This window comes from Podarcis tiliguerta (genome assembly GCF_965153285.1).
Source record: "Podarcis tiliguerta genome assembly, chromosome: 6".
Lineage (NCBI taxonomy): Eukaryota > Metazoa > Chordata > Lepidosauria > Squamata > Lacertidae > Podarcis > Podarcis tiliguerta.
In genome coordinates, this window is record NC_139539.1 from 50,269,972 (window position 1) to 50,288,237 (window position 18,266).

At 41.3% G+C, this 18,266-nt stretch overlaps 1 protein-coding gene across 2 annotated transcripts in view; it reads right to left on the reverse strand.

Moving 5' to 3' along the window:
* Nucleotides 1-17,770, reverse strand: part of TESK2 (testis associated actin remodelling kinase 2) — a 54,212-nt gene extending 36,442 nt beyond the window's left edge. Inside the window, exons 1-2 of one of the 2 annotated variants that reach the window (XM_083447802.1) lie at nucleotides 17,234-17,770; nucleotides 5,670-5,977 (exon numbers count right to left, since the gene is read on the reverse strand). In XM_083447802.1, the coding sequence (XP_083303928.1) occupies nucleotides 5,670-5,891 (222 nt within the window). In that variant the 5' untranslated portion in view covers nucleotides 5,892-5,977; nucleotides 17,234-17,770. Of the gene's footprint in view, nucleotides 1-5,669; nucleotides 5,978-17,229 lie in introns of both variants that reach the window. The other variant, XM_083447801.1, reaches the window with a different exon arrangement.
* Between the last annotated feature and the right edge of the window lie 496 nt (nucleotides 17,771-18,266).

Sequence of the window (18,266 nt, forward strand, 5' to 3'; positions counted from 1 at the left end):
TTAACTTTGTGATAAATGTAAATGCTTTCTACAGCATGTACAGAAAGGAGCATGCTTTTATATCAGAAATACATTTGTCAGTATTTGTTAAGACATATCACATATTAAATGCTGAATATAATCCCTATGTTCTGCAATCATGGGAAAAGGAATTTAAGTTATTGACTTCGGTTTAATCTGCACAGTGTTCACTTTCCCCTCAATGTTTCTGGGTTATTTCAACAAATAACAGCACTGTCAAATGAAATGCTGAGGAGAAAAAACAGCACACAGACTACCCTCACTCCTTCAAAAGTTCATCGATATATAAAATAGCTCCTGCCAAACATATCTGCAGAAACTAGAAAAAACAAATAAGCATTATATCAACAACTTTGTTTTCTTTTTAGAAAACAGGAGAAAAATACTGGTCTCTAAAGCAGAAACCATTTATATGTTGGTTATTTAAAATAGGAAATTCAATTTACAATCATTTTAGTATATCTCATAGTTAAGCAATTTGAGAATTCTTGTTTATACTAGGTAATCAGATGAGCAAGGGAAGAATATTCACCTCCAATTTAGAACCCTTTCTTCTTAGTTATATGCCAGACATACTGATAGGATAAATATAAAAAAGACACCCCATCAGACTGACAGGTAAAGAAAGGATGCCAAGGAAACCCAAAGAAAACTGTCTTTGAGCTACTTTACACCTCTCCAGCTTAAAGAATACAAAAACTTCACAAGAGTTTTTCTTCACAAGAATTAAAAAGAGAAAGTATTTGAGCTGTACAAACTAGTGGTAGGGGTAGCTGGTTACAAATGCCTATTGCTGTGCATTAAGTATTACAAGCCAATTGCAACTTACATGAGGGTTATGTTACCGGGGGTTGGGCATAAAGGCAAAATCGCACAAAGTCAGAATGAGCCTTGGAACAGCCCATACTGTACAAGATATGGCAAGGGAAAACTCTTCACAGAAACAGTTTTTAAACCTGCTTCTGAAGGTTGTAGACCTCTCAGGAAAAGGTTGGGCAACTTTGTACTGTACTAGCTTAGCGAGCTTCTGCTCACAAAACTTCGAATGCAGCTAGATAGAAATTATGTTGGACAGTTTGTATACCAGGCTACTAAAATTTCTTCCTTTTTCACAGTATTAGCATACTGTATTTTGTTTCCACAAACTCTGCTGTGAAGCATGACACATAAATGAACTGATGCATTGAACTAGGAAACTTACAGGCTGCATTATTAGATAAGGAATTTCAATTGGAAGCCTGCTAAATATTTAATTTCATTTTCCAGTGGATTTTAAGTGGTAAAATAAGACATTTAACTGTAATTGATGGTACACAACATAAACATGCAATTATGGAGCCATTCCCCTCAGGGAATTCCCAAGATCAATGCTTATTAAAGTAATCTATCCTGGTGGCCACAGTAAAGCATCTCTATTATGGTCACAAAAGCCACAATTAAGCACTTGCTCATATTTTTACACGAAACTAAGTTGATTTAGAAGATTTACACTTAGACAAGTCAATAAGGATAAAAAATATAAAATGTTCCTTGAGTTACCAGTCATTTAAAGGATTGCTTTATTTGCTCTTAAATGTTTTTATGTTGCTGGACCTGATGATTTATGAGAGGGAGGTATATAAATACTTTTATAACCAAAGATAAGCACATAACTTGCAAATCACACCAACAAAGGTTTCCACAGCAACAGAAGGGGAAATAACTTTCTTTTTAAAAATAAAAAATGCCTGAAAAGGAAAACAGAAAGCACACACCCACCCCAAATAGTCCTCAGAAGATTGTCCCTTTTAGTTAGATTTAAGAGGAAAACTCTCCTCTTCAAATTCTGGAAACAATTCACATGAACTTGCACAAGCAAAAAGGAACAAACTGTGGCTGCAGGATGTTTACATCAGCAAACCTCATGTTCCAACTGTCAATGTAACCACCTCTTCTTCCCAATCTGTATTAGCAACTCTTATCCAAAACATAACATGCAAACAAATTACAGGACTACCCACTCTGCTTTTCAGAATGTAAGCAAAATGTGGAGTATAGCAAACACAACAGATTCCACAATTATTAGGCAGAGTTCAAATAATAATTTTACCCTATTAAACCTCACTGTATTCCAAGTTTTCAAAATAGTGCCTTTTCTTCTTAAAATCACATTGTATAAGAAAATACTTGGCATTTTCACAGTCGTTTTAAATTTGTACCACATTTCCTAAATAATACATGTACAATGTTCTTCACTTTGATTACAGCAAGACGCTTTTCTTTAAAGCAGTTACTAAAAAATGATACTTCTTTAAAGCAGTTAACTAAAAAATGATGCTTCTGTCCTTGAGATGCATTTCCTGTAAATGGGAAACTGCAATGCAGCACCTTTCAACTACTGTATACCCAGGTGGGACAACCTCTATGGCCTTGGAAAGATGCCTAAGATTTTATTTGCTTTTATATCATATTTTAAAAGTAACTTCCCAAGAGTAAAGTTAGAGAATCTCAGTCTAGCGCATAATACAAATCCTCAGTGTACTGATTCCCAAATGAAGTTGATTCATTATAATATGTAATGTGCATATTATGCTGTATGCCATGCAGTCATTCAGCAGTTGCGGCTTTGTCATTTATTTTAATTTGTTCTCATATTTCTTCCCCGCCTCGTCTTTAGCTATCTCAGTTATTAATTCAGTGTTCCCCCTCCCCCATTCTCATGCACAGAAGACCAAACTACGGTTCATGAAAATCTGAAAATCTGTGCTTCCCAAAGTTAATCTAAACACACACACACACACACACACACACACACACAAGCACATATATGACTGGACAAGAAATGTATAAAGTCTACCATTTCAGAGTAGACTACACTAAAATCCAAAACTAGGCTGCTCAAACAATGATTCTTCTCCATGAGCTGTCAGGTCAGAATACAGAAGGAAAATACATAATTAAAATATAAAAGAAAAGACCCAGTAAAGAAGATTTTAAAAGGAGAGGAAACTGAACCACTATTCAAACCCTGCATAACATCTCCCACCACCCACAACAACTGGTTATGCCAGCTGCAGCTCTTGAGAGTTCAGGTCCGACAACACGTGGAGGGCCACAAGTTATCTACGCCTGTTCTAGTAACTTTCCTCAATTATTTTGAGCAAGTAGGCAATGTTCAAATATGTTGTTTTTGTTCTTCAGTGGATTGGAATAGGTCATAAGGGGAAGTTCCTATTCAAATAGATGGTTTGACAGTTTTCTAAAAAGAAAATAAATAGCTCCAAGATGTAGAAGCAGCTCGGACCTTCATTAAACAATGAAAACTCTGAAGATAACGTGGTTCTCTTCTCAGATATTGGTAGCAATTCCTTTGACCAATAAATGAAGTAAAACAAATGCAAAACGCAACAGCAGGGATCCAAAATGACACATACAGTATTCTTGCACTCAGGTGATTTTTCTCTTCCCATCCCCACCACCCTCAAAACCTTTCAGGACTGAAGGACACTCTGGAACACCAACTCACGTATAAGACATGAACAGCTGCTGCTGAAAAGTAGCATTTTCTTTCCCCAACATGCACAAGTGTGCTTTTCCAGACACACAGGGAGGTGGGAAGTTTAGTGCTTAGACCTGGAAAGTGTATGCAGTCATGTTTCTGTGTCATGAATTCCTACTATGGTTTGTTTTAACGGAAAAAGACATTGAAACAAAACCTGAAGGCAGAAGCAGCCTCCCATAGATGTATGTGTTGCTGGATAACATACTCAGCACAAACTGCACTTCCCAGATGGCCTACATTGTCATGGGTATGACCCAAAATATCCAGAATCAAAAACACATGGAAAAGCCTTGCTTGTTCTGAACATTTCTGTTTTTCTTTGAAAAAGGAACTGGGCATATGGCAGCTCTCTTTAAGCTCAAGCATTAAAGGCTTTTGTTGTGGAAGCTAAAAGCTCCACAGTAAGTTCTCCCCACATACCCATATTATCTACACCTCATCAACTGCAGTTTGCTTTAAATATTATTGCCATTACTAAATGCAACAAGATAACTGGAGTACACAATAAATTCTATATATGGGCAAAATCCAGTTGAGGATTATTCTGTTTTCTCTGGAAGAAGCATAGCATCACAATTTTGTATGACCAAGGACTGCATAGTACACAAGCCTAGGCCAGGGTTTTAGTTTTATGAAGTAATTTTCACAATAGGTACATACTATGTAAAGCTTCAACACAAACTGGAATGCAATTAGAACAATATATTCAGACATTAAATATAGAATGTCTGCTGTAAATCAAAATTTGAGTAGGTAAAATGGCCATGCAGAAAACTTGTTAAACTTCTTCACCTCATTTAACAGTGGACCATGTAGATAGAGAACTTAGCTTATGCCACTCCCACATCTGCTCTAAGTAATATGTATTGCTATGCCATTGGACAAGATAAGAAAAAGAGTGAGAGTGAGAAAGTGAGAGTTCAATGACATTAATGGGTTACTCATACCATAGACCAGGGGTCTGCAACCTTTAAGACAAAAAGAGCCACTTGGACCCGTTTCCGAAGAAAAAAACTGGGAGCCGCAAAACCATTGCATGCGCGCCGCTGCCCTCCGAGCTGACAGCGGGCGGGAAGGTGACGTCAGGACGGTGCGTGACTAACGCATACACCGCCCCCATGCGACGTCACAGCCAGTACAGTACCCGCCACAGTGGGGAGTGTCGGGGCACACAATGCGCCTCCTCCCCTCGCTAGTATCTGCCCCGGAGCCGCGGCAAAGGTGTAAAAGAGCCACATGCGGCTCCGGAGCCGCGGGTTGCCGACCCCTGCCATAGACCAAGGTCCTGCAGCCTCAATCCTTGTAATTAAAAAGTGGAACAGGGCACACTTCAAATAATTCTTCTTACTGACCAGAGGCTAAAGGTGCATAAGAAACTAATCCAGTCAGTAAAAAGGAAAGATTGCAAGATTGGCTTATTTCCTCAGGCAGTCTTATCATCTCCTCAGACTTGTAATGTTTTGTCTATAAAATGTAATATGGTCAGAAAGTGCGGTTTTTGTCTTGCAACTTAAACGTGCAAAGGAAATTTGAATTGTCTGTCTCATGGAGTGGTCCAGTAATGAGATATTCTTTGAGGTAGGAAAAAGACTTGAAGATCATAATTCATTGGGCAAGATCTTATTCTTAGCTGCCAATTCATTCTGATCCCAAGTAGTGAAGGAGAATATATGTTGTTCTTTTGGATTGCCAACGGATGAGGTTTTAATTTTAACATCTTTTCTCCCTCCTGTTTTTACAGTTTCATGATGTTTTTAATTTTTGGCCTGCAAGTCACCTTGCTTCAGTCTGAAAAATAGAGCTAGATATTTAAATAAAACATACACATTTCTGCAAGCTTTCCAACTTAAAAAATCTAAATGTATTCATGTATTTAGTATAGATATGTTACTCAGCTGCCAACCAGGTGTCTCATCTCACTGTACTTTAAGCTTTCCAGAAATACTCATAGATGTTAAAAATTCCAAGGCATTTAAAGTCCCTGTTACTCAGTGATCTTAGGCAAAGCACAGTCAAAAGACCAACAGCAAGAGAATATTTATTCATAATTTGTTTAATTACTATATGAAAAATAGGGAAAGAGGAAAATTAAGGTCAGTCTACTCACCTTGAACACCTCAGAGAAGAAACCAGATCCTATTTTCTCACAAGAAAAGTCATCAAGTCGTGTAAGTCTTGAAAAGGCACTAATCAAGGCCTTGTATGAAGAAGTCCAAACTCTGCCCATCTGGGACACGTTCCCATCGCCTCCGCCACCCCCATCAAAATCTTCAACGCGCTCCAAGCGTGGTGGAAATCCTGCTATTGAATTTCGCTTACTCCGATCCATCTTGCAAACAATATGGTTCCTTTAGGAAGAAGAGGAGCTTTCACATCCTAGGTGCTCAATTTGTTTTTCTTCTCTCTGGCCGTATACTAAAAATGAAGGAAAAAGAATTGAACCATTTTCTTGTCCCAAATCTATTGATAGAATGCTCAAGATGAAGCTATAAAAGTATAATTCTACTTGGGTGGATGTGAAGGGGAAAAGGTGCACAATGCTTGATCCCAGGTTTGCAATCAATCTGTAGTCAGAATTGACTCTAGGGGAGCAGAGAAGTTAGCTTCGCAAAACTTGGGGTACCTTTTCTTTTAGTCTCAAAAAAATCAATAACATTAATATCGTGAACTACAGTCATACCTCGGGTTAAAGATGCTTCAGGTTGCGTCCCGTGGCAACCCGGAAGTAACGGAACAGGTTTCGCCGCTCGCGCATGCACGATGCTCAAAATGACGTCACGCACATGCACAGAAGCGGTGAATCGCAACCCGTGCACACGTGGGTTGCGTTCTGCTCAGGTTGCGAATGGGGCTCCAGAACAGATCCCATTCGCAACCAGAGGTACCACTGTAATGGGATACTAAAGTGTTGCATATTTGCTTGCAAGGTTGAACACAAATGACTGCTGCCTTCTCTTGTCTTTTTGGCATCTGTTAAGGATGTTCCTCTTTCAACAAACCTTCTAAAATCTTTATACTAACTGCTATCTGTTTCAGTTCAAATTGGTTTTATGTGTTGTTATAATATATGCAATTGTTTTAAATGTTTATATGTGCAACTGTTTTATTATTCTCTAAGTCACTTTGGGATTCCCTACAGGAAGAGATTCATAAATGAAAGAAAATAATAATTTCTCCTTTCACACACAGTGTTTAACTGAATTTTAAAAATATAGTTTAACATTTTAAACTTCTAATTTCAGAATGTGCTAGATCCCTGTACCCCATTCCAGCTAGAGCACGATGAATAGTGAAGCAATCCTCCACACACATATCTCAGCATGGTGAGGATGCAGTCAGTCCAACATAAAAAAGGTAAAGGTAAAGGACCCCTGATGGTTAAGTACAGTCAAAAGTGATTATGGGGTGCAGCACTCATCTTGCTTCAGGCTGAGGGAGCCAGCGTTTGTCCACAGACAGCTTTCTGGGTCATGTGGCCAACATGACTAAACCGCATCTGGCACAACGGAACGCTGTGATGGAAGCCAGAGTGCACGGAAATGCCATTTACCTTCCCATTGCAGTGGTACCTATTTCTCTACTTGCACTGGTGTGTGTTTGAACTGCTAGGTTGGCAGAAGTTGGGACAGAGCAATGGGAGCTCACCCCATCGTGCAGATTCAAACTGCCGACCTTCTGATCAGCAAGCCCAAGAGGCTCAGTGGTTTAGACCACAGTGCCACCTGCTCTCTGCAGCTGTGCCTGTGCTGTGCTGAGATCCCTGCTTGCCCCAGAGATTCAAGGGAGAGCTCTTTCAAGAGCCAGCAGCAATGTGTTGCACTACTGATCCGTAGTTGATATTTTCACCTGAGGTTTACAGTTGGGAGTTTTTTAGTTTAGAGAAAAGACGGGGGGAATAACAGAGGGGTGTAAAATTATACATGGAGTGGAGAAAATGGATAAGGATAGTATTAGAATTTGGGGGCATCCAATGATTCTGGTTATTAGAAGAGTCAGTACAGACAAACGGAGCTATGGAATCTGTGGTGGCCATGAATTTGGATGGCTTTGAAAAACGATAAGACAAATTCATGGAAGATTGTTAGTATTTTTCAAGAGAGATTAAAGGGCACACTGGAACTTCAGGTTTGTGCAATTAAAATTAATTAAAGTCCTCTGACTAGCACTACAGATCCACTTTAAAAACTCAGACTTTCTGCAGATTACTAAGTGATGAGGAAAACACATTGAAAAGTGTAAGATGAACAAATGATGACCAAGATATGTAAGCAGAATGAAATCTCATTGAGATAAAACTGCCCCATAAACAAATCAGAACAAGTGTTCAGTAAATACCAGGCATAGTCTATCTGCCACATAAGCTTTGTGCAAGCAAATTAGGGGGAATGCCAAACAAGCAGGTGGACTATAGGAGCCTTAAGGCCATTAATGGCTACTAGCCATGACTGCTATGTTCTATCCCCACTGTCATAGGCAGTACGCCTCTGAATAGCAGTTCCTGGGAATCACAAGCGGCAAGAATGCTGTGGCCCTCATGTTCTGCTTGTAGGCTTTTCTTAGGCATCTGGTAGGCCACTTTGGCCTGACCCAGTAGGACTTTTATTATGTTGTTACCTAGAAGAATTGTAGCAATTGACTCACAAGGCCACTCAACCACTAACCTATCGGTCACTGCCATGATGCCCATGAAGGCCTTATCTGGTGCCCCAGAATTAAGAATGATCCTCAGATTCCCAGTTTTCATTTTAAATAAGATTTTATAGCATTTTCAGAATAAGAGATATGAGGTAAATGCCCAGACACCATTATTTGCTTTTGTACCAAATCAGCCTGTTCAACCCTTTCCATGCTTTACCCACCATATTTTTTGGTCACCTTGTACATTTCGCTGGTACTGGGGAATGCTCCCTGTTGTCAATAGAAAGCAGCAGCAGCATTGTATTTGAGGGGGGAAATCAGTATTGTTTAATCTCCACAATCAGAATTTCTGGGGGTAAGGAGCAGCAATGACTATACCTGCCCTATTTTTGGGTTTTGCCATGCTCACCTGCCCCCATGGCAGCCAAGCAGTATAGAAATGAAAATGATGATGGTGATGGTGATGGTGTGTTATGCCTCTCTTCCTTATGGTAGCCAGAGGTATCACAACAATCAATCAACATAAATATTGTTAAATCTTGTGATTGATGCCCACGAGACTTTCTCAAAATTTAAGATGTGAATGCTGGTCTAAAAAAGTTAGTGCCCACTGTATTAATCTATTGGATTGCCTTGGTATGACATTTATAGGTAGTTTATCTTGCTTCCACCTTTCTCTGTAAGGCAAGGGAAATTTTTCACCCACAAATTATCACTTTTTACAATGCTTTGAAGATGCGGTATCAGCATCTTCTACATCTTACCTTTTGTGAAGTATTTTAAATGCATAGCCTCTGTCAGTGATTAACTGCTTCTCCAAAAAGAAAACTCCTAGTTTTAGCTAGCGCTATCATATTTCTCACGTCCCACAGATGGAATCAGTCCCAAGAGGTGACCTTCTTTACCCTGTACTATTCTGGTTCAGGCAGAGCCTGTCACTACATAGTGTACTAGTTTGGTGGAAATTAATTCACATTATAAAAGGACGTCTCACATTAGCAAAGCAAAGTCTAAACCCAATAAAGTGACCAGGCATCAACTTTCTGAATGGAGCCAGGGAGTCTCAAATTTATACTTCACACCAGACAGACTGGTATTTTTAATCTTGGAACGTAGTTGTGGTGCAAAAACAAACAAACAAAAAACCTCACACAGATTTCATTCCTTCAGTGCTTGTGCCAGTTAACATGTAGGGAACTTTCAACTACTATAACCAAATTAAAGAACACAGTTACAATTGCCCATTCTAATTCTCTAATCTGGACCTAGCTTGCCTCCACAAGAAGATGCCCCCCAAAAAACTGAATTTCACATCTCTCTAGTGCAACTGAGGAAGGTGGAAGATGGATTAGTGTGTATACCATGAATTGCAGCTTGTGTCTTCCAAAAAGTGAGAGCATTACATGTTTCTCCCCAAACTACATGCACTATCCCCTTATTCACTTCTACCTACCCAAAAGTTTTCATACTTGCTCAGGCCCTGCACCCATGACACCTAAATGTATCTTTCGTGTTCAGAGGCAGTATATACCAAATGCTACAGAAGAACAGGGCTAACTGTGATACAGTACTCTCATGACCTACTTGAATTCCCAGAGACGTTTTATTGGTCACTGCTGGAAACAGGATGCTAAACTATATGGAATACAAAGCAGTGGTGGGGCCTGAACCCCAAATTTGCTCTTGCAACATTTTACGTAAGACAAGCGAATGTGTTTGACACAAGTGAATTGCCCATGGCTATGAACAAAGTACTGCTCAAGGCAAATGTGAGGTCTATGCTACAAACATTAAATTCCTCAAATCAATTTCCCTTTTAATTTACTCTTGAACACTTATTTCCTTCTGCTTTCTTTCAACCCATTTTTCTGTTACCACCTGCCTAACTCTCCTTATATGCAACCACTCTTCTCTTCCTACAACTTAAGAAAACAGGACAGCATAAAAGTCAAAGGGCATCAGTTGTCCAATCAACAGCTGTGCACCAGCATCCAGATCACCCTCCTGCCTCTACAATCACTACCTTCCACTGTATTTTAGTGGAGGCACTACTCAGTGCAAGACAATAGGGGCCTGTAAATCCTTTTAGCATTCCTGTACATGCCCTGATAACTCAGAGACTGTAATTATTTTAAAATATTTTTTCCCTTCAATTTGACAGATTTTAAAGTGAACATGTTTTCAGAAAGCTCCTCGCTAAATTTTATTTCAATTACGTGACTGCATATCAATTTCCAATAATTTTTAAAAATAATATTTTTGAATGGCAAACCTGCCAGCATATTGGATATACTGTAAAGTTGTAATTACCCAAATGTGAAACTCAATAGATGACTTACAGTCAGTTACAATTACAATCTCCCACTCTGCTTTGTAAGGTTATGGGATGAATGAAATAAAATAGTCCACATAAGCCACCCTGAGCACCCTTGAAGGAAGATAATGTACCAGGATAAAACAAATAAAACCAGGTGTGTTTATTCCCCCCCCTTCAATCTTGTGTTCCTGTTCAGATATGCCTACAGTTACAGCATATACTAATAGAAGCTAGCCATGTGGTTTACTCCAGAAGGGAGAGAGCAGAAGTTCTCCAGAAACAGTTGTAGAGCACAGAAATACTTGGGAATGCCAGTTCTTAAATGGGAGGTGTATTTGTGTGTAACTTTCCTACCAAGATGCATGAAAAGAGCTGACATTTACAAAAGAGCATTCTAGGCTTCAAAAAATATTTGATTGTGATCAAAGGACAAAGTAAGCCAGCTTCTTATTTTCAGACCCCTGCAATAATCTGCCTTTGTTTTGTCTGGAGCTAATGGGAGGTGTAACCCCAAACACTTGGATGGCAATAGCCAACACGGTAAACTATTGAACAGCTCAGTGGCCCATCTATCTCATTATCCTGACCTACACAAGATGCTTCAGGTAATTCCCATTCTGCCTGCCCAAAGTGCAGGCCAGCAGATATAATACCCCATGGATTTCCACCAGCTGTAACCTGTAGAAAACCCCATACTGGGTATTCCAGACAGGGAGAGATTGAACATGTCCAGATTTTTCTAGTTCCCAATCTAGGCCTGACAGCCACACCAGAGCAGGTTTTACCTGGTCCCCACCTTCCATTGCAGACAGCAGGGGCAGCAGGGCTATGGATGCAACAGTGGTCCATTCCTCAATCACACCCTGCTGCTGCTCAGCCAGGGTTAGAATAGCTCTGTCAATTTTAAAAGGAATCCATGTCTGTAGGAGTATTACCAGCATAAGCAAATCTAAGGCAACCAAAGGATTCATTGCAGAACCAGAGGAAAGACAGACTTTCTGGAAAAATGAAAGTATGAGCAGAAGCCTAGCCCTGTGGGTAAGGAAATTGGACAGATAGTGCTTTGTTATTCATCCACACAAGGAACAGTCATTGTCAGCTTTTATTTTTCAATTTACAGGATATCAGAACCTAACAAAAGCCACAATGGAAGCATGACAAAGTCAGTGGACATAGCTTATTCAAAATATTTTTGTTCTCTTGAATTATGGCTTACAACAATGCAGACTTGGGCACCTACAGAACACTTACAGAAGTGCAAACATAGCAATTTAAACACAGGGTTGTATCCAATGTTGTCTGTGAATAAGCAAAGCAGACTTCTGCTCACACAACAATGACACTTCAGTCATTTGAAAAAAGTATAATAATAAAAAAGTGAACAGGCAACTTGTTTGATTATTGGTGAGCAATCTTATCTAGGTCATGATTTATAGAGGAAAGGTACAATCTATATGCATTTACTTCACCACCATCTGTCTCCCCTGCACCTCCAAAGCTGCTCTGGAGGGTTGGGAAAGAAGAGGACATTGCGCAAGCCAAAGTCCACTTGCACAACATTGCATTCCATCCATGTGCTACAGCTAAAGACATTATTAATAAGAGTTCTACACTTCAGTCATTTGAAAAAATAATAATAAAAGTGAACAGGCAACTTGTTTGATCATTGGTGAGCAATCTTATCTAGGTCATAATTTATAGAGGAAAGGTGCAATCTATATGCATTTACGTCAGCATGTGTTCTGCTATCAAGATGCAAGTCCGCAAGAGATATCTTTCCCACAGCTAGCACTTCAACTGCAGGAAAGTCATATTCACACAGGAGAGATCCATAACTTTATTACTCCAGCAGTCCACCTAATGGTTAGTGCCCACAACAACTCTCATGATGGAAATGCTCTACATACACCGTACCATTTTTAAAAATTAGACTGATTAAGTGGCTGAACCAGGCATAGGCAAACTTGGCCCTCCAGATGTTTTGGGACTACAACTCCCATCACCCCTAGCTAACAGAGCCAGTGGTCAGGGATGATGGGAGTTGTAGTCCCAAAACATCTGGAGGGCCAAGTTTGCCTATGCCTGGAACAATACTTACTGCAGTGATCATTTAACTTGTTTAATATTACAAACTTGGAAACACAAGCCAGCTACCTCCCTACATATTTTTTGTATTATGTATAATTTCCCCTACCTAGTATGCACTCTTTTTTAAAGGCAAAAGCAGTGAACAGGCAATCCCGCCAGATCACAGCTTCCCTTATGTATTCTATGAGACATGAGATTGCATTGCTGGTGCTGGACTGGGACTGGAATATAACATCAAAACTGTTTTCCTTTTTTTAAATCACTGGGAAATGCCCTAAGTTACACAAAGCAAGGCTTGGCTACAAATAAGGACCTCACAAGTGACCAGTCACAAGATACAGTTAGAGACCACATATCTCACCAATTACAAGAAACTGGTGACAGATAAGACAATATGGCTGTTACCGTTATGTCCTATGACTGTGTTAGACTAGATGTACTGAATCAGATCCAGGGTCCAGGCCTTATGCTCTTAAATACGAGTGCATAGTCAGGATTGTTTAACACACATTAGTTATGCTTTAACTGTGAAGAGGTCCCAAGTATATAGTCTTCAGTAGAAGACTGAACATTTCAGTAGAACATAGATGCCTGAGAACAGTCGACTGCTGATTTACATTATCAATCCTCTACACAAAGCTGTTTCTTTTCTAAAGCATCAATTTGCAAAACAGTATATAAAATGCAAAGTTCCTGTGCGCATATGCAAGTAGTAATTCCAGACAGAAACCAAAATGCCAACAGAGAATGGCCCATTGTCCCCTGCCTATTCTATTGTTATTGCAAATGTTTCCTTGGTGGGATTTTTTTATTTTACTCTTGCCACAACCTATCATATATATTAGGAAACAAACTCAAATAGCCAAGTTTTCATAGAAAACCAGAGAACAGATTCTTAGATTAGGAAAAATATTTATACAGTATCTACACTTTTGCAACCAATATTGTCCTTTAGAACGCCCGTCTACTATCATATTCCCTATAACTATTCTATTCATTTTCTCCACATCATACTTATTTTACATCACTATCATGCCATCATTTACTTGCCATTTTCTAAACTAAAAAAGTCCCAAATAGTGTCATCTTTCATCATAAGGGAGTTGCTCTATCCCCTTTTCATGTAGTAGTTTGCTTCTAAATGGAAGTGAAGCAAACCACTATTATAAAAGAATGCTTAGATGAACAGTATACTCGCTCAGAAAAGTAATACATCTTACACTAAATATTGTAGAAATATATATATATATATATATATATGTATGTGTATATATATATATATATATATATATATATATATAATGTTTTCGTAGATTTTCACGGGTACAGGAATGCAGGTTTTGGTGTCCTCGGGTGTCTTCCCGTGTAAAAGTTGGGGTGTCTAGGCGACGTTTCGACGAGGTCTCACTCGTCATCTTCAGGCTGGTGCTTTCGGCTTCTTGTTACTGGAACAGAGCAGGATCTCAGTGTTTGAGTTCCTATAAATACTGTTGAGGAGGTGTGGTGTATAGCCTCCAATGTTCTGGGCAGAGAGGAGGTTCCCAGGTTAGTGTGCCTTTTCTTCTTTTGTTCCTTAATTACTTGAGGGATATCTTGAGTGATTTCTTGAGTGATTTCCTGAATCCCACTTAGGTGGGTCATTAGGTGTGGATTAGTTGCTAAAGCCTTCGTGTCTTGAACTCTTGAACTTTGTGAAGAGTTTTTCTGAGAAGATGGCTGTACTGCACTTGGTTGTGCTCTGGCTTGGCTTCGTGTATAGGGGCGAGCTGTGGTTTTGTGGCCTGTGCCAGCCAAATCTGTGTAGGGATTGCAGGGGGGTGCAGCATCCGGAGGTGCCACCCTGGTTTGGCTACTGGATGGTGTCTGTAATTTATCTGTGGAGAGGGTCTGGGTTTGGGTCTGGTGTGGTTGATTGGTGATGGCGTTCTGTGTGCCTCTGGATCTGGTGTCAGATTTTGTGGGGAGGGCTAATTTCCAGATGTCTGGCAAGCGGGATGTGTCGTCACGCTTGTTCATGTTGTGAGGGTGTTTCTCTATCTCGATGGCTTCCATGATTATTCTCTTGTGGTGATGTTCCATGTTAAAGAGCAATTTGGAATCTGCAAAATTAATTTCGTGTCCTGTTTCTTTCATGTGTTGGAAAAGAGAGGAAGTTTTTTCTTCTTTTTTGACGGCATTCTTGTGTTCTGCGATACGTGCATTTATTCGTCTGTTTGTTTGTCCAAACACAAAACACAATATCAAAACAGCCTTTTGCACCAACCAAAAAATAGCCAATATCCTCAGAAACCCCAAGGACAAAATTCAGTTGGAAAACCAAGGGGTCTATGAAATACCCTGCAAAGTCTGCCCAGCCACGTACATTGGACAAACAAACAGACAAATAAATGCACGTATCGCAGAACACAAGAATGCCGTCAAAAAAGAAGAAAAAACTTCCTCTCTTTTCCAACACATGAAAGAAACAGGACACGAAATTAATTTTGCAGATTCCAAATTGCTCTTTAACATGGAACATCACCACAAGAGAATAATCATGGAAGCCATCGAGATAGAGAAACACCCTCACAACATGAACAAGCGTGACGACACATCCCGCTTGCCAGACATCTGGAAATTAGCCCTCCCCACAAAATCTGACACCAGATCCAGAGGCACACAGAACGCCATCACCAATCAACCACACCAGACCCAAACCCAGACCCTCTCCACAGATAAATTACAGACACCATCCAGTAGCCAAACCAGGGTGGCACCTCCGGATGCTGCACCCCCCTGCAATCCCTACACAGATTTGGCTGGCACAGGCCACAAAACCACAGCTCGCCCCTATACACGAAGCCAAGCCAGAGCACAACCAAGTGCAGTACAGCCATCTTCTCAGAAAAACTCTTCACAAAGTTCAAGAGTTCAAGACACGAAGGCTTTAGCAACTAATCCACACCTAATGACCCACCTAAGTGGGATTCAGGAAATCACTCAAGAAATCACTCAAGATATCCCTCAAGTAATTAAGGAACAAAAGAAGAAAAGGCACACTAACCTGGGAACCTCCTCTCTGCCCAGAACATTGGAGGCTATACACCACACCTCCTCAACAGTATTTATAGGAACTCAAACACTGAGATCCTGCTCTGTTCCAGTAACAAGAAGCCGAAAGCACCAGCCTGAAGATGACGAGTGAGACCTCGTCGAAACGTCGCCTAGACACCCCAACTTTTACACGGGAAGACACCCGAGGACACCAAAACCTGCATATATATATAATATAGCCATTATTCTTTAATATGCATTTCTTTAAACTCAAGAGAAATGGCAGAAAAAATGTTATTGAAATGGTGAGACATGTGACACACACTTCACCATTTTCACTCTTTCACACCAAGAACAAACAATGAAAGTATTTTTGATGCATACACTAATGTAAAAGGCCTTTGAATGCCTTATCTCAGGTTTTAAATTGCAAAAGTCTTATTTACTTTGTAGATCTACAAAGCAAGGTAGGGCTGGAATTCAAGTGCAATTCAAAAAAAATGTTTTATTCAGAATTGCAGATACTGAATTCTATGTAGCTTTCTAACAAATAGAAAACTTCAACAACAAACTTTACAAAAACTATAGGAACAATGCCAAAGAAAAAGTGTGTCAACTTCAGAGGCAATTAATCAACAACCTAAATAAGTGACAAAAAGTATATAGTCCTAATCTACATACGACAGTTTATTATACCTTCCAATAAAAGCAAACCCATGTGCAACATAAACAAAGACAAAATGATAATTAAACCATCACAGTGAGCATTCAACTTTCCCATTCAAGTAAGAGCAGCCCTTTTCATGGAAACAACTACCCAGAAGCAACAGCAGCAGAGCTCTGGGATTAAGCAACGCTGGATATTTCCAATTGCATCTTTCAAAGCATCCCAGCAAAGAGAAACCTTCTGAACCAAAATCAGTAAGATAATGAGATTAATTACTTGAAAAGTTCTGGGCATTAAACGGCATGGTGGAGGCTGGCAGAGAGAAAAAGAAAAAGGCAAGGAAGTCATCTCCCCCCTTTCCCTTCATCATCTTTACCTCACACCCTCAGCCAGGTGCCTAAACACTCCTCCATCTTTGACCAGTTCCTCCCATTGGGGACCAAAAGAAAGGCTTTGCATTACTTTTTAGGGCTTTTTTTTAGGGAAAGAAGAGATAATGGGAGTTCTCCAAAGTGCTGTCAAACTACTAAAGAATCTCCTCGCCCTCGTGTTCCTGCCCTCGCACTTTTCCTTCACAACACTCCCACAAAATGCGCAACTCGGGACAGCCCCCCAACCTTTCTCTACCTAAGAGGCCCCCAGCCTCGCTCCTCAAGCTCCCGTCTTCAGGAACTCACTCTGTGACAGTCATGTTCCTCAACATCACTACAAAGGGGGTGGGAAGGGGAAAGGGAAGGGGGGGGCGTTTTCCACGCTCCTTCCGCGCCTCAGAACTACGCTGCCGTCGGGGGCCCCGTCCGCTAATCCCATCTCCGCTTCCCGGCTCATTGTCACCCCCCCCCACAGCCCCCCCCCGCATCCCACGCGCGAACCAGCCTCTCTCGCCTCCGCCCCCACGAAGCGCCCGCCCTCGCTCTTCTTTACCTGCCTCAGAGAGGAGGGGCGGTGGGCTCCGCGCACCCAGAAACGACTCATATTCACCCGCTCCTTGGGAGGCGACCAAGACTCCAGCAGCGCTTCAGCCGGGGAAGGAGGTCTAACGCCCCGCCGTGAACGTCCGGGCGGGGCGACGGGGCGCAGAGACAGCGCGACCCGAGACTCCTTCTTCCAGAGGGAACGGCAAGGCTGGGCCGCAGCGGCCTCGGGCCCTTCCCCACCCCCCCGCCCACCGTCCTCCGCAGCGCCGAGGAAATGAGACGGCGCACTTTCACACCAGTCCAGCGGCCGCTGCAGACCAACTGAGTCGCCTGTCTGGCTCGAAGCCACCACAAGACGGAGAAAGGCGGAGCTAACCTTCCTCCCCCTGCTATATCCGCCAATCCGCATGGACCAGAGTCTGATTGGCAGCTCACGCGGCTAATCATATCGAAGACTTAAGCACGGTTGAGGTGTGGGTCGCCTTTTGGTTAGCGAAAGAGCGCTTGAGTGACAGGCCAGCTTGACTCAAGCGCAACAACAGCTTCGGCCGAAGCCTGCGAAAGGGCGGGGAAGAGCGAACGAGGGGGGAGGAGGAGGAGGAGAAGGCGGGTTGCTAGGGGAGCTTCAGAACTATTGGCCATCAGTCGAAGGCGGATGATAAACAGGGCGTCAGGCCAATGAGAATGTGCTTACCAGAGACTGCAAAGCCTGGGAGCCAATTCTAAACTCTTTACCCGGGAGGAGGGATAATACAGCTGTCAACACGGGCTCAGACCTTAATTAGTGCTGAGAGACAGTGAAGAGTCATGAACTGCCAGGGCGCTTGGACGGGGGTGGGATCAAGATTTGCTGAGTGGGCATTTGGATATGCAGCAGCGTTTCTAGTAATAAAAACACACACGTGCACGCGTAATAATAATGGTTAATTTGTGTATTACTGTGTCATGAGATGCCCAAAATCTTCCTGACACAGCACATGTGGAAGGCGTTGAGGCATCGCTCCTGGTGTGTGCAAGTTGCCCAGGTCTCACTGCCATAAAACT